The sequence below is a fragment of the Sabethes cyaneus genome, chromosome 2, assembly GCF_943734655.1.
Source record: "Sabethes cyaneus chromosome 2, idSabCyanKW18_F2, whole genome shotgun sequence".
In the NCBI taxonomy this organism is placed as follows: Eukaryota; Metazoa; Arthropoda; class Insecta; order Diptera; family Culicidae; genus Sabethes; species Sabethes cyaneus.
Genome location: NC_071354.1, coordinates 185,929,357 through 185,946,544, shown reverse-complemented (window position 1 = coordinate 185,946,544; position 17,188 = coordinate 185,929,357). Strand labels below are relative to the sequence as shown.

Below are 17,188 nucleotides of genomic sequence, written 5' to 3'. Positions count from 1 at the left end.
ATTCGCACCCACGACCACTCACTTGTCAAAGCAGACTCGGTAGCCTTGCAGCTACGGAGCCCCACCTCTTGGAAGTTAAGATCGACAGTTCGACGTCCCAAATTTCCAATCCATTCCGAGTGCTCCAGTCCAGACTAATTGCTTAATAGTTTTTCATGGTGGCGGCGACTGCGGCACCAACTCCATGTTTCACCGGAAGACCAACGAAGCTCCTTCCCTGTCAGCACACAACTTTGGTTTCCACCAGGGTTGATTAACCGATCTACATACAGTAAGGTTACTCATATCCCGGTTGGCACCACGGGGAGGTAAGAATAGGAGTTGTTGAATAAGAGGCAGTGAACCACTGTAGAACACCGGTGGTTATTATTCAGCCGTTTACCAGCCTTTACACTTGACCATCGATCTTTCAACCCTTTTTCTCCTCCATGTTTTTTACTACTTTTCTATCTCGCTCTCTAGAGCCAGAAAGTGCGGAGACTAATTTTTATTTGCCCATGGACAAAAGGCTTCGTTACGCTCCACGAGGTACACGCTCATAGACTAGCCCTGGCAAGAAGCTTTATTGTTCGTTGATGCAGACTTCAGTACGATGGAAGGATGTGGGCTGTGTTTAACGCGGCACTACTCGCTCTAGTGGAGCTACGTCCGGATATTGAAGTATAAAATTCCCTACCCTTTTCCCTAGGAAAGTTCACCGGATGGATAAATCGATAACTCAAACTTTTGGAGTGTCTTAGTGAAATACAAAACCTGAAAATAAAGAAAACAAAACTTGTTCCGATTGAATTCCACTAGTTATTTTATTCACAATAGATACGTATTTCGTAATCAGACCCGTAGAGGACGGACTTGAGACAGTAACTTTGCTTACGGGAGACATACGTGCACTTGCCGTATTTAAACGAAAGGTGTTTCGGACTATTTTAGGCGGACTACAAACGGAAAGCGGAGAGTGGCGGAGGTGTATGAATCACGAGCTACAGGCACTGCTTGGAGAGATTCCCATCGTACGCCTGGCGAAAGTTGGGAGACTATGGTGGGCCGGCCACGTTGCAAGGATGCCGGAAGACTATGCAGCGAAATCCGTTCTCTTCAAGAACCCCACCGGCACCAGGAATAGAGGGGCCCAACGTGCTAGATGGCTCGACCTGGTTGAAGCCGACTTGCATGTGTCGAGACGCGCAACGAATTGGCGACGAGAAGCTCCAGGCCGAGTACAATGGAGAGGAATGCTTATACGGCAAGAGCCACCCCGGCTCTCTACTGGTAAAGTAAGTAAGTGCGTATTTCGCCTACGACTTTCAGGCTCCTCAGTGTCTGTTTTCAAACTAGTTGCTGAAGCCTAAGTGGAATAGTGCAATTCAATCGGAAAAAATTCTGTCCTGTAATTTCAGGCAAACCGACTTCTCATACCCCTATCCTAGCATTAATCGATTAGTATTTTTTATGAATTGAAATACATTGAATAAAATATTGTATTTCAATGGGTAAATTGTAAAAATTGATGATAAGTGAAAAGGCGTAAAATGGATTTTATCAACGATTTATTAACTTGCTAAATTGTTTTGCCTAAATACAGACGACAAATGCATATACTATCTACCTAGTGCCTACTGTGGAAGAAGGGAGATGCAAGCAAACAAAACAGAACACGTTCGAACAGAAAGGAACAGGAGTAGACAATGACCATTACCAAATTCATACGGCGATTTTTAGATGACCATTACCAAATGCATACGCGGACTGGCTACTGTGAATCAATGTTCGTGCCTAGACGATTGCAGCCTAGGAATAAGAAAGCCGGCAGGACAGATCACGTTAGAACAGGGCAAAACAGAATAAGTCTAATTATTTATATTTATATTTATAATTAGATATAATCAAACCGATAAGTTTACCTTTTGAATAACGTCAGTGCGAACGTAAGCTTAGTACAAACTAATGGATCATTCCACGGAAAATGTCGTGGCGAGTGGTCGTGGGTTCGAATCTGAATTGAATTGAAGGAAGGGTAAACCCCACAACACACAAGCAGACATGTTTAACAACGAGATTTTTTAAACAAGTAAAAAAATAAGCATTTTTCCTTAAATTTTATTCATGAAAACCAAATCTATTGTTGCATGCTATATCTACGTTATTAATTTCCATGCGAAAACCTTCCAAAAGAAAAGCAAAATCGTGCGATTTTTTTACCGCATTTTGGTCATTACATTGTTTGAGCTCCCTTTTCTGTTTCGTATTAGAAGTGTTAACATTAATTTTTCGAGTTCTTTAGACTATACAACCGACGGACAATTGATTTTATAATAATTTTTTTACTCGTTTCCAACAATTTCTTGTATGATAAAAACTTTAAAAGTAATGTGCAACAGCCTAAAAAAAAAAAAGGTTAAGGAACAGCTTATAGTCAATCCAAATTGTTTTTTGTTTGCCAGTTTCGAATTATTTAAAACTGTTTTTAAATTAAATTTTTAAGTCTTATAAAGACCTTATTCTAAGTCATAAGGTTTCTAGTTTCTCCTGGAGTCCATTCCAGCAAAGCAATTTTTCAGTTTTGGCATATTTTTTCAATATTTTCATTGAATAGAATCATGAAATATGTAAACTCAAAAAATCTACAAAATTATAGTTACCTACTTGTTTCACAGTAAAGTATTACAAAAATTGCATGCTTTCCGTAAACATTACCATTCCTCATTATTGGTCAGTTTACCCAACTAGTTCAATGCATGTCGTTTCGAACTACCCGTGTATCCGAGCTTCAGCTTCGGCAAATGAGAACAAGCAACAGCAGAAGAAAGGCACGTTCATACAGGTTAGTTCGCTCGCACCTGATTTCGATTCTTACAGGTAAACAAGTAAAAATTGCATTTCGGATTATAGTTCATTGAACCTGTTTTCTCCTTCAGGCAAAGCAAATATTGTCAAAACATAAATAACAAACAAAACCAATAACGCAGAAAAACATTAACTACCTACTATATGCTGTGTAAACAGGGCGTAATGCTCGTGTGCGCAATCCCCGTATTCGTTTACAACCTGACACCGACCCAGTCGAAATGAAACGTACAGGCTGGCGAGCACGAGCGAGCGAGCACGCACACTGCGAACGAAACTGTCGAAAGGCACCAGTCTCGTACCGTCGGTGGCCAATCAGCGAGCGCCCCGATGACGTCTTGGGCTATTTTTAGACACATGATTCATGAAAAACAGACCGTAGGGCTACGTTCGGGCTCATTCGTGTTTCAACCATCGAACTGTGAGCAACGTACGTGTCAGTCAGTCATACATTGTTTTCTTCGGTTCCTTCATTGCTATGTCGCTGGTGGTGCTGCTATTATTCCAATAAGGAAAACCGGGAACAAAATCGCATATTGCGGCGAACGTGATCGTTTTTCGGTGACAGTAAAGTAGAAATAATTTTAATTTCAAACTGCAAATACATACGCGTACGGCCAGCAAGGCGCAGTCAGTCTGAAGGAAGAGTGTGAATTGTGAAATTTTTTCTCGAATGAACTTCGTTGTTTACTCAAAGCTGTCGTGACAAAGGGGTGTACTAGATGGATATTTACTGGTGTTGGTAGACTGAAAGGTGAAGTTATGTGCTAGGCTTTATCGTCGATAATGTGCAAAGTAAGCCATTGATTGTATTATATTTTTGTTCGCTGACAATCTCGAATAAATAATTGATGAGACCGTGTGAGACACCCTGCTGCGGTAAGGTCAACACTTAGAAAAGAATTCATAAGTTTAAAACGCACATCTTAACAAAGTAAGCGGCATCAATAAAACAGATCAAGTGACCTTAGAGGGGAGAGGTGAAACATAGATTGATAAATGAAAACAATTTATTCAGTATTTTGCCTTGAGAGCGATTACGGAACGACTTTTTTCTACTGAAAAGCAATCTCGTGTTACTGAAAGTGCCATAGTGTGCGTGCGTCTAGCGCAACTTGTGTCACGAAGGCAAAAACAAACAAGTGTCTAGTTGAATATTTGGATATCGTCGTGAGCTGCGAAATATACAAATTCATTTGAAGAAGCGAGCAAAATGCGGAATAATATCAACAACAACAGCATGGAATCATTCTACGAGGACAGCAACGGGCAGTACGTGCCGGCCACGAGTCAGGCGCCGACCAACACAAGGAATGGACTGAAACGACCTGCCACCCTGGAACTAAATCCAGGCAAAAGTCGCAAAGCGCGATTCAACGCCTCGGTGACGGCTGCACCCGTACTGACCTCGCCGGATCTGCAAGTACTGAAACTGGTCTCGCCGGAACTGGAAAAGATAATCATCAATAACGCAGCTCTGCCCACGCCGACGCCGAGCAGTATCCTTTACCCGACGAAGGTAAGCTGACGAAAAAAAGCTCATCAAGCCAAAGTCGTAAAGTCGCCTGATATATTGTTTCGAGGGGTATTCAAACTTCAATGCTAATTTATGCCCCCGCTCGGAACCACATGCCGTTCTTTTGCGGACGCGTACCGCAACATATAGGTGACGGACGAAACTCAAAATGCATTGAACGACAGAGTGTCCGTGTTTGTAAGCGCTATTGCGAAACTGGGCGTTTTGTGTCTACGCATAGCGAACGACAACGACGACGACACCTTTCAGTGGGAAACGTTTGTCAATGTATTGTCTCTCCACTCCACTTTGCGTAGCAGTGCCGGATCTCCGACCGGATTGGTGTTAAATTTTTGGATCCAATGAATTCATTGAATGGGTTAACACTACATGGCACAAATCACTCAATTACTGCGGCAAATTTGCCTTTTGAGCAATATTGCAGCCAAGCCTTTTGACATAAAACTATGCATTTAATTCTATACAGTGCAGCGTTTTGTCAAAATGATCCGGAGACTAAAATTGAAATGAACTATTTAAACACCAATAGCTTTTCTACCACTGACTGTATGGAATTTAACTATCAAAGTCGTTTGATTAATTTTATAGCCATTGGTTTGTCCATGCTTGAAATACCAAAATAATACTCACTAAGTTGTCTTAAAACATACATTTATCATATTAACAATTCCACAAAAAATACATCAAAATTCAAAAGTGCACCGATCTTGTGTAGTTATTTCTTTTCAGGAAGTTTTAGACCCGTATTTTTTGCTTCCTAGATCTGAGACGACAACTGTATACACCTGCGATTTTATTCGTTTCCATTTCTGAGAAACTGATAAGGCTTTTCTGTTCCAACAGGTGGCGATTTATTTCCATTATGCCAACCCAAATGAATTTGATGTCTTGAACGTAAACCGCGGTCATATAATGTACACGCATTGGTTGGGCTCAATAGTTTGCATCGATGTTCTATTGAAACCAAATCAAAATTTATGTCTCGTGCAAAAACTTAACCTTCATTCTTTTCGTGCTATTTGATGAATGCAAATAAGTGTTGAAAATGACAATTTAAAATTATTTGTTCTTAAATTCGTTGATGAACGCCTTATTCTACCTAACAAAAAATCGCAATTCCGCAACTATAGTGAAACATTTACTAGTGGAAGTGGAATATCACTGACTGAATACCCCTTTTCTTATAATAGCTGGGCATTAGAGGTTTTTTCGACGCAATCTATTTATTTACTTTATTCTATGTCGATAAAGATTATCTATTACATGGAATTATCAGGAAAGTTTTTCGCACCTCTAAATCTTCAAAGAAAATCGAGGTGTATACTTAACAGTACCAAAACATAAGTTAAATTTGAATACTAACGACGACATGTTTCTTATTATTAGCCTTGATTACAAATGATGATGATGATGATGATGGGCCCACCCATCATGATACAAAATATTGAGTGAATAAAGGCGCTATAATCTAAATATTTACCAGGGAAAGTAAGTAAATGCACGTAAGTAAGTAAGTAAATCCTATCCCAGAGGATCTGGAGTCCTACTTAATCTTTACTGGCCAAATATTTACGACAAAAATAAAATTACCATTAATCAGAAGCGGTAGGTACGAAACTGTTTCTTCATCCCCTATTAATTTACAAATGCATCTTTGCAAGAATAAATTGATTATTATTTAGAAATATTAGGACGCAACTAGCGAAATGTAAACAATGCGAAATATCACTTTTCGATTTGTGCTTTCGATTTTTAAATCTTAATTTAAATGAAAGTGAGAAAAATCGAGTTTAAAGACACAAATTAACGTAGAATAAACCAATCTTATAGTTTCCCAACAGTACTGCATTAGATCTGTGCATTTGTGATCAAAATGTAAGATTTAAAACAAATCGTATACGTAGCTCAGATAAGCATAAGCAAAAGTATAGGATACCGCCCGTGTGCTGCTGCTCCGGTATTGTCCAAGACTGATGAAAATTGCAAAAGGATTGTTGGACAATTTATGAACAGAAAAAATTTTCATACCCGACTATCTCTACCTGCCACGCCAAATACGTCGTGGATCGTAGCAAATTAGCCGCACATCTTCCTTCTTCCAGAATTTCTCTGCAACATCCAGGCGGGACTTGCCGACGAAAAACTCCAAACCGGAGATCTGCTTGGCCTCTGCCTTTTTTTCCATGTGTAGACTCATCACTGCGACCAGTATAGTTGATCTATTGTGATATTGCCCGGGTGTTTGCTGTATGACCTGCACTGCATTTCTTTTTGCTATAATCGCTATTGAGTGAGCGATATGCTTATTAAGTTTTATGCGTGCTTGTGTATATTGGGGTTTACCCTTCCTTCAAAGGTTGATCTACTTTACCCTCTTATTCCCCGCTGCCAGTACTATCCCGTATTATAGCCGTCCCTGGCGAGGACTCATTCGTACCTTTGACCAGTACACTTAACTATAGGAGGGACATTTGCACTGTGAAGAGGCTTCTGGGGGTAAATATAGAATTCAGCATGAAGGAAGGGTAAATGGAGGGGCCTGAGAATAAACCCATGCTAAAGTCACTTGACATCGAATGGCTTTGATTCTACTAAGATTCGAACCGACGACCACTCGCTTGTCAAAGCAGACTCGGTAACCTTACGGCTACGGAGCCCCCTCTGGCGTATGCTTTAATCTACGTCTCTTCGTCCATTACGATGCATTTCGGCTGCACTAATCATTCGCGGTACAGCTTGTTGGTGCGGGATTTGGCCATAGTATTCTGCTTATCGCTTTGGCTAGGCGCTTCCTTATCTTGAAGACGTGAATCTTCTTACCCACGTCCCGAATCGAAAGGTTCGGTTTGTGCTTGATGTAATCACCTACCTAAACTATTCGAAAAATTTAGAAAAAAGGGCTACTCTGCTAATGGTTTCATAGTTGACGTAACTCCCGGCATAATCAACTAGCATAGCAACCTGCTTTTCACAGGCATTACGCCAAGTTATGAGAATAAACGTTCAACAAACAGTCTGTGTATTCGCATAAACTGCATGCATGTTTTGAATACAATAAACCAGTGTTGCGAAGCCCAAACTCGTGTGGTCTAATTTTCTCACACACGTGTACTCATTCTAACGAACACGCTGGCATAAGCAAACCTTTCGGACTCTCGCTCTTATTTATTCATGCACTGCAACCAGTTTCTGCGAGTATGTGTTTAGTTAACAGCTACAGTCGTTAATGTAGCCCGAGCTACAGATACCGATTACTCGCGAGGGCTCGCACACCCGCCCGTTAGTAGAATCGAGGGCGAAGAAAGAAAAAGTAATGCAAAATCTGCATCCCAGTGCGCCACTAGTCCTCACGGGCAGCTGATTTTTCACGTGTTATTTGACTCGCGAATAAGCTATGCAGAAAGACGATGTGAAGATGTGTGCGTGCGCGAGTGTGTGGGTAACAGAATGTCTGCAGACACGGCAACGGTGGATGTTCTTTTTACGCCTGCGTGAACGGCATAAGCGTTAAATGCTGTACTTCTCATACTCTCCCACGAGTGATTACGCATTGTTAACTTCCCGCTCGATTCGCAACATTACAATAAACAAGAAATGAATTATAAAACCCCATCAGCCGTCTTTTTACTAATAATCTCCACTAAATTGACAGATTATTTGATTGAAAAAGTATATATAGTTAAGATTATTATATGGCCTTAAACATTTTTCCAGATAAAAATACGTTTTATCAACAATGATGGTGTAGGTCGTTACATTGTGGCACTGCACAGTGGGCAGAATCGACCGAAAAAACGGAACTTCTTGTTACCGCTGTTTATAAGGGGTAAAAGGTGACTTTTCTTTTGTAAAAAATTACGAGAAATCGATTGATGATGATCTCAACGCGCAGAAATGACAGGAAGTAGCCCATTTTTCCCCATTCACCCTTATTTTCCAATAGTTTTGAAAGAAACATCTACAAACTGTCTCTAATTTGAGAATCTGTGGTTAGAAAAGAAGAATAATGTTGTGAAAAAAGTATATGTACAATTTTATTTCAATGCAACATAATCTACAAGTGTGATTTGCCCCATTTTATTCAAGGTTTCTGTACTACAGGTAAAACGCCAATTCGATACTTTTACCAGTGGCGACTCGTGGGGATCTAGCTTACCTGTTTAACCAGCAAACAAATAAATGCTATATTTTAAGCATCAAACAAATGCATACGACGGTTTACGGTTTAACAGCAAACTCCTTTCTGGATTTTAACTACGAACCGAAGAATTTTCGTACAATTTACCTATTGAACCAAATTCAATTTGCACGCACATGGTGACAAATAGGCTTATAACTTTGCAGAAGGCTGAACACCACAAGCAACATGCGTAAGGTGTTCAATGCTGACGATGAACGAGTTAATAAGAAAAATTTGCGAATAATGCATGCCAACCGCGCTCTATTTTCAAATCCCCTTCGTACCAACACATTGTTCCTGGTGATAGTATCACCAATCAACACTAGAAATAATGCGTTGGCACCGTTGGCATGATTGTTCATTGAGGTCTCTAAAGCAACGTTCAAACGTCGTGTTGAACGTTTTGCTCATAAACTTCGTAACTAAACAAAATGAAATCGAAATACTGGCCCTATAGGGATATGTGGTAGTAAGTTGTTCAATGCAAAAGATGAACGAGTTAATGAGACAATAATGCTCCCGCACTATCGAGTATAGAAGCTGTTTGACATTCTCTTTTTATCTCCTTCTTCCAGCACATTGTTCCTGGTGCTAATTCAGTATCAAGAATCAATACCACAATGTGTTGGTGTACTTGTTCATTGTGATCTCTAAAGCAACGTCCAAACGTCGTGTTGAACATTATGCTCATCAGCTTCGTAACTAAATTAAATTCGTATTGCATATGCGTTGGTGCAAACGAGATCATGAACGAATGAAGAAAATAATTTTGTCGGGCTGAATTTTGTTGCCTGTCCTATGAACAGGTTGAACATGCGGACGAGTCGCCACTGACTTTTACCAGAGATTTTCAAAAAGGCATGTCTGTTGAGCAGCTTGAAAAGGTTAGAAGATTAAACGACAATCAAGTTTTTCACGAAAATGTCATGTAACGAAATGTTTTGCCTTGTTTTATCCTACAACTTTTACAGTAATGTAGAATGTATTGATGGGAAAAGGAGCACGTGTGAAAATGCTCCGATTTCGTTCAAATTTGGTGTGTTTGCTCCTAGTTAAAAAATTCTTTCAAAACAGTTAAAAATAGGGGTGAATAAGGCAAAATGGGCTACTTCTCGTCATTTTCGCGCGTTGATTTTTTACATAAAAAAGTCTCTTTTTACCCCTTAAAAACAGCGGCGACAAAATTTTCGGTTTTTTCGGTCTATTTTGCCCACTGTGCACTGGCTTGGATTTCGCACAAACACGCCCATAATTTTTTGGCGAAGCACTTCTTGCGTGGAGGCCATCTTGATAACTACTTGACAGAATGTGACAAATTTTTGTACATGTAAACATTATACTCTAAACTAGTTTTACCCTAAATTTCAACTTGTACTCATGCAAAAAAAATGTACACAAAAGAAAGCGTTACAATTTTCTCGAGTACAGTCCATGAATTCAATTCAATTCAATTCATAATCTTATTTTAAGTTTAATTTGAGGTCAATCTTCAAGTGTAAATGTATGCATGTATGTATGTATGGCGATAGCCACCATCACCTCAATGGTTTCCCATTGTATGCGAGTAGAATTACTGCAGAATCAAGTTTATCTACCTAGCAACTTTCATGTGAATGCTGTTCGTGAAGGACCAAAAGGGGTTGGGTGAATCTATAAGCAATGTCGCTTATATGATTCCACGGGATATAAGACACTCTTTCCAGCGTAGACTTCCGGTTTCCAGATACATAACTTCGCCGTGCAAACTTATCTTGCGTGATGGTTTGTGTGCTAGAAGGGCGCGTCAAAATCCTCTCCGACCTTATATGACTTGGGCTGGTTACCATATCCCTCATCCAGTCTTCGATTCATTCGATACCCCGATGCTCTTTCCCCTTTACGATAATGATGGTATATGGCAATGTAATAAAATATGTGATATATAGACAAAAACAGAACAATCTCACCAGCCGTCCTTCGAATGGAATAGAGTTGCATCATTTGAGTTTACATGAGTGCTCCCATTATTAATTTAATTTTTTCTTCTGGTATCCATGAGCATTATTTAAACTTTCTTCAGCCCGAGTTTTCACTGTACAGTAGGAGGTGCTTGCTCCATGAGCTAAAACGAGTTTTGAGATCAGGCAGCCGGGAACCACCTATCATCGCACCTCATAGCTTGGCTGCTCAATAGAGCATTACCGGTTAAGGTCTCAGTTAAATATCTGGGAGTAATCCTAGACGCTAAATTATCTTGGAACGCACACTTAGATTCAATAATCAGCAAGGCAAACACTGCCCTATGGGTATGTTCAAAAATGGTGGGAAAAACATGGGGTCTCAAACCAAAAATGGTGTTGTGGGTCTACACCGCCATTGTGAGACCTAGGATAGCTTATGCTTCGTTGGTATGGTGGCCAAAAACTTCAGAAGCCACGGCTATTAAAAAGTTAAACAAACTTCAACGATTAGCATGCATGGCCATAACCGGAGCAATGAAAAGCACACCTTCGAAGGCTCTAGAAGCTATTCTCCACCTGCTACCTCTGAATCAACACGTTCAGTTAGAGGCTAAGAAAAGCGCCCTAACACTTAAACGATGGAAAACAATACTCGACGGGGATAATATCGGACACTTGAGTATCCTGAAACTTCTACCTGTTGGCCCAGTTGCGGAAATGAACAGTGATTGGATGGAAGCTAGAACCAACTACGACATCCCATACACGGTGAACGAACCATCACGTTCGGTCTGGGACGAGGGGGGACCTAGCGTCCGCAGTGGTTCAATCAAGTTCTATACCGACGGATCAAAGGTGGGAGTCAAAACGGGTGCTGGAGTGTACGGCCCCAGAACCAGAATATCTATAGCAATGGGAGATTGGCCAACAGTTTTCCAGGCTGAGATAGCAGCTATAATAGAATGTGCAAACGTCTGTCTCAAAAGGAAATACAGACATGCCAATATCTGCATTTTCTCTGACAGTCAAGCGGCACTAAAAGCGCTTAAAGCTTTTAAGTGTTTCTCAAAACTTGTCTGGGATTGCATTTGTCTCTTACGGCAACTGAGCCAGGTAAACTCGGTAAACCTGTACTGGGTCCCTGCTCATTGCGGAATAGATGGAAATGAAGTCGCAGACGAACTAGCCAGATGTGGTTCTAACTCTCCATTCACAGGTCCGGATCCATTCTGCGGCATCTCGGACTGTGTGATGAAGAGTGGGTTGAAACAATGGGAGAGCCGAATGATTATGGCCAATTGGATGGCTGTACAGTCGCTCAAACAATCAAAGAAATTTATAATGCCTAGTATTAAGGTTACTCAGAAGCTGCTGAGTCTCAATAAGAGAGACCTCAGCACGTTTACTGGTCTGGTGACAGGACATTGCCCGAGTAAATATCATCTTCGGAATCTCGGTTTCGTGCAAGATGATATTTGTCGCCTGTGCAATACCGAGAGCGAAACCTCGGAACACTTACTCTGCAATTGTGGAGCACTAATAGGACGCAGACTGCAGTATCTCAAAAAGGCCCTACTAGAGCCTAGGGAGATCTGGTTTTCGTCGCCGATCAGGACTATAAGGTTTATAAACCAAGTCATCCCTGATTGGCACCTGTCTCGCTCCAGCTACCAGCCTTCCACTTCTTCAATAAGTGATAGGTAAGCCTGAAGCGTACAGCAAAAGAAACAATGGGGCATACCACAATAGTTCAAAATAATGGACGCAGTGGTGAGAGTACCCAACAGAAGAAGAGAAGAGAAGGCCACGTGGAGGCGCTAGGTAGGGGCTTGGGATGGCTGGAGCTATGTTGGACGGTTCCCCATTTGCCTTCCCCATTTCATACCCAGGTCAATCTTCAAATGTAAATTGACCCAAATATGATATGAGTTTAAGTTCGAATACAAGTTCAAATTTGGATTCAAATTCGAATTCAGTGTCAAGTCAAATTTCAGGTCTAATTTCAAATCTAGCAACAAGACGCTTACCGGAATTATCAAGAAGGCACACGTGTCCCATCTTCTCTATGAAATTTAATGCCATCATACGAGGTTAATTTATTTTTCTAGATCACAACATGCTTCTGAAACGTCGCAAAAGCATCAGTTTTATTTGTATGCAAGTTGAAAAATCACCAAAGGGGGGAGTATGTCAAATCGGCTTTTTTGATTTTTTTTTATGTCAAATAACTTAAGAATGCATGAAACTTCGAGATCTGGTGTTATCTTGAAAACAAATTTTTCGTCAAAAATCGACTTTCTGGGACTTTCATTTTTTCGAAATACGAGGTCGACGGTTACGGTTCGTTCGGAAAACAGACACTGATGAAACCTGCAAGTCATATGCGAAATACGTATCTGTCGCGAATAAATATAAATAGTAGAATTTAATTTGGAAAAGTTTTCCTTAATTTATTTATTTAATTATTTGCTACATCTATTATGAGTCTATTGGTATCTAAACCATGAAAGTTCGTTCATAATTGGCAGAGCTATTTGCGTCCAAAATCTTTCATATTTTCCCGGAAAATTGAGGGAAAAGTCTGACATAGAAATCTTAAAAAAAATATTACGATGTCATAACGGTTTAGAAAACAGGGCCACAAGAAAATATAAACATTAAAATTAAATGCATTAACATTGAATCCAAATCAAAGATATATTTAATCAATACAATTGCATAATGGGTAGCCTTCCAGTTAGCCTCAGGGTACAACACTGGTCCAACAAGCCAGTTATTGTATGTTCGAAGCTCGACTGGCAAAGAGTGTCAATGGGATCACAACACAAACTGCTCCAGTGTGCACAAAAAGCAGAAGAAGATCAAATTCCATCGGAATGTAGCACTATAGGACTTTTGACTCTGTCTAGCAAAACGGATCTATTAGCGTGAAGCAAAGGTTGTAGTGTTTCACCAAGGTCTGGGTACTCCAGTTTTGAAAAAAAAGTCATCAGCGTAATGATGAAAACGAAGTTTTGTGATTCTATAACAAAGGTTTCTTTCATCTTTCATCGTTCACTGGATTCAATAAGTTTATTCTTTTTTTATTGCTGAACTCAAGGCAATACACCGATCGAACAAACCGTTCTCCGGCGTATGGATTTTTGAATTAGTTCCATGTCAGCAAATTGCATACGCTTTAAACAACGACGCGTGATTCAGAATTACGAATCAAAATGTTTGATTAGAGTTGACTAAGACCGACTTGATAGAAGTACATAGTTCCGGATTGATTGCTGAATTCGCGCGAACGACGTTTATCGTAAATTTCGACGTAAAATTCAATCGATAAGCAAAAAGCGGCTACAGCCATTACGACGTAGGCAACTGATTACGTTCTTTGTGTGCACAGTGACCCGAATTGGTGAAGAAAACAGAGAGCAAACTAATCTTATGTGCCGCAAGTTAGTGCCTGTAGCAATCTTGATTATATTTTACTATTTTTTATTCCTTTTTTATAATTCCAAATTCTATGAAATTTCACACAAGATCATAAAAACGTGAAGTTTGCTTAAAAGAGTTCAATCTTTAGTGATTGAATAGGAGAATTTGTCCTCTTATTTACAGACCCTATATTACAAATACTTTGTCCGGTTATCGCCTTAAAAATGCGGTAACATTGCCATTCGAACATGTCAAAGCATTACGCATAATTTTATATCCTCCTAGGTAGTCATTAAACCACTAAATCAGTTACAAACACTCTATTCAGCCAAATTCAGCCAGCAAACAACTCCTAACAGCATTTTTCTCTAAAAACGACCGCATACCACCACCTTGGGCGATTGGTAATAATGAACTTTTTGTTTCCCTTTCAGGCAACCACCGAGCAGGAACAGTTTGCCAAAGGCTTCGACGAAGCTCTTCTTTCGATGCATGAAAAAGACAACATTAACAAAATGATCATCAACAATAATAATAACAACACCACTAACAGTAACAACAACAACAACACCAACAGCAGCAACAATAACAGCGTTTCGTCGGTTTCGACGGTTTCGAGCGTCACAACCGCGACAACCACCACTCACAACACGATGAGCGGCGGTGACATCACCTACACCGATCTCGGTAAGTAGTCGGGCTCGGCCTTTCGCCCCCCCAATCCATTCACACCCTCAGGGTCGCACGCGGCTTTGATGGCTTTGTGGAATTTTACGACTGATTAACCCCTCAACTGTTTCCCTCCGCCTTTACTGGCACCTTTGCAGATAGCTACCCCGGAATGATCAAGGAGGAACCGCAAACCGTGCCGCAGTCCCCGCCCGTCAGTCCCATTGACATGGAAAATCAGGAGCGCATCAAGCTGGAGCGTAAACGACTGCGGAACCGCGTGGCCGCCTCGAAGTGCCGCAAGCGTAAGCTGGAACGCATCTCCAAGCTAGAGGACAAGGTGAAGGACCTAAAGACGCAGAACACCGAACTGTGCAGTATCGTGTTTAACCTAAAGCAACACGTGATCCAGCTGAAACAACAGGTGATAGAGCACCACAGCTCGGGCTGCACTATCACGCTGACCGGAAAGTTTTAAGTCCCCAAAAGCCCCCATCATTATGCCGAAAAGGCTTATATGCTAGCAAAGCGCTCTTTCGACCGACCGCGATCGGTGGCGCGATCGCGACGAGCAACTATTTATTTACAATCATGGTGTTGAGCATCCTACCACAGTCCCCCTGTTTCCTGTATCTCTCTTCCCGTTGTAGCGTGTAAGCACAAGGTATAATTCAGAGTTCTGTGTAGCATAACCGCTTATATTGCGACGAACAGAAATGCCTTAAAAGTTGAAACGAGCGTTAGTGTTAACCATTAGCAAAGTAAGCGATAACTTAGGAGCGGAAGAGCGGTGTGCATATTAAGAATACGAAAAAAAATAAACGCTTTATTATTTTCTGTTGCAAGGCAAAAGATGAAAAACACGTAAAACACAATTTACGCGCATACAAATAAGCAAACAAGATGATTCTAGTCTACGGTAAAAAAAAGTTCGCAAACAATTAAAAATTGTGAGCGTCTATAAGAAGTTTTTTTTAAATTTACAACACAATGATAAACAATGAACTCAAATGTGTCATAAAAAGTTCCAACATGTAAACGTACCAAGTATTGCGGATATTCGTTCTTGTATTGTTTGGAAAATAATTGTAATACTGATAAGTAAATTATTTCTATTTGTATCTTTACTCAGTTACTGTTTTAGTCATCGCAATAGGCAAGCAATCTTAATTTCAAAATGTTTCAATTTCTCATAACGAATTCGTTTATCTAACCTTGTTTTGGGACTGAACGAATGGCTTGAGTTCGTTCTGCAAGAAACTGGGTTTACGTAAAAAATTCGCTATTAGCTTTTTAAATTTGTTCTGTTTCAACCGCTAATATATTGAGAAGTTTTTAGTTTTACCAACCGATAGGTACCATTAAAACCAATCAACTTAGCTAAGCATCGAACGAACTGTGCTGGAAAGCTTTATGGATGTGAGCATTCAAAAGTTATTTACAATAAAGATTTTTTAAATTCTAAATCCAACTGCTTTATTTGTGGCTGAGAAACTTCCGCGAAAATAGATGGGTTGATTATCAATTGACAGGATTATCTATGAAATGGCATACTGCATGCCACAAAGTCCATAAAATCATTATTTCTTTGCCATGTAAGTATTTATCTGTATTTAGTTATATAGAAAAGAAGCCACTTCAACCTGAAATGTGAGTAGTTCGCTTAAAGAAATTATGTAAGGTACACCGGGGCAAGTGGGACCTAAAAATGCATAGTTTGGGTTTATTCCACTGTGTTTTCTATACCTGATTATTTCAAAATTCTTTCAGCAGAGAAACTCTTCAGTGGTATCACTTCGAAGGATTAATTACGAAAAAGGACTATCAATTTACATGAAATTAATCTGGAGGAAAATTTTCAAAGATTTGGCGATAGGTCCGACTTGCCCCATTTACCGGGGCAAGTGGGACCTATATTCAAATTTGATTAAAAAGCATAAAACAATAGTAAATTGTGTCAGTTAATATACAGCAATCTTAAAGTACTGCAAGAAGCAATCAAAAACAATATTTGTACGAAGGGTTCATTCAAAAATAGCGTAACAAAATCAGATCACAACGGGCGACTTTATAATTTATATAAAACACAGATCGTGAGCAATTACGCTGTAAAGCATTATTGTAATGAAATGTAGTTGAATATATCGTTGTATCCAATTCTTGCGAGACGTAATTTAGGATTAACCATTGTTTAACAGCTCGAAAATACGATTATGATCTGTTTGTTCTACCATGCCCAATTCGGTAGAGCTACTCATAAGAGATAGTTACGCTATAATAACCACAACACTTTATTGTTTCAATTCCAGTTGCAGATTTGCTTATAATTTGCCTTTCCAAATTCAATTAACATAGTTTAGATGTAACCAAAATCTGACCAAACTGTTTGTTCCCTCATAAGCTGCGCTAATGGGCTTCTGTTTTGGGGCCCCTTGGTTTATTCCTTTTCGGTTTTATTTTAAAGCTTTAGCTCATCTTTTAGTTCATCATTTAGTAGTTCATCTAAAAAATGTATTAAGACAGGAAGTTTTGTGTTGAAACACTTTATTTTTAATAGGTCCCACTTGCCCCGGGTGCTTTGAAGAGCCGACCTTA

The 17,188-nt window shown here is 39.9% G+C and overlaps 1 protein-coding gene across 1 annotated transcript; it reads left to right on the top strand.

Annotated features, from left to right (window-relative positions):
* The first annotated feature begins 3,257 nt into the window (after positions 1–3,257).
* LOC128733445 (transcription factor Jra) lies at positions 3,258–16,036 on the top strand. The gene is made up of 3 exons (XM_053827026.1): positions 3,258–4,363; positions 14,359–14,611; positions 14,752–16,036. Exons 1-3 carry the CDS (start codon positions 4,058–4,060, stop codon positions 15,069–15,071), a joined length of 879 nt encoding a protein of 292 aa, XP_053683001.1. The 5' UTR covers positions 3,258–4,057; the 3' UTR covers positions 15,072–16,036.
* The last annotated feature ends 1,152 nt before the right edge of the window (positions 16,037–17,188 follow it).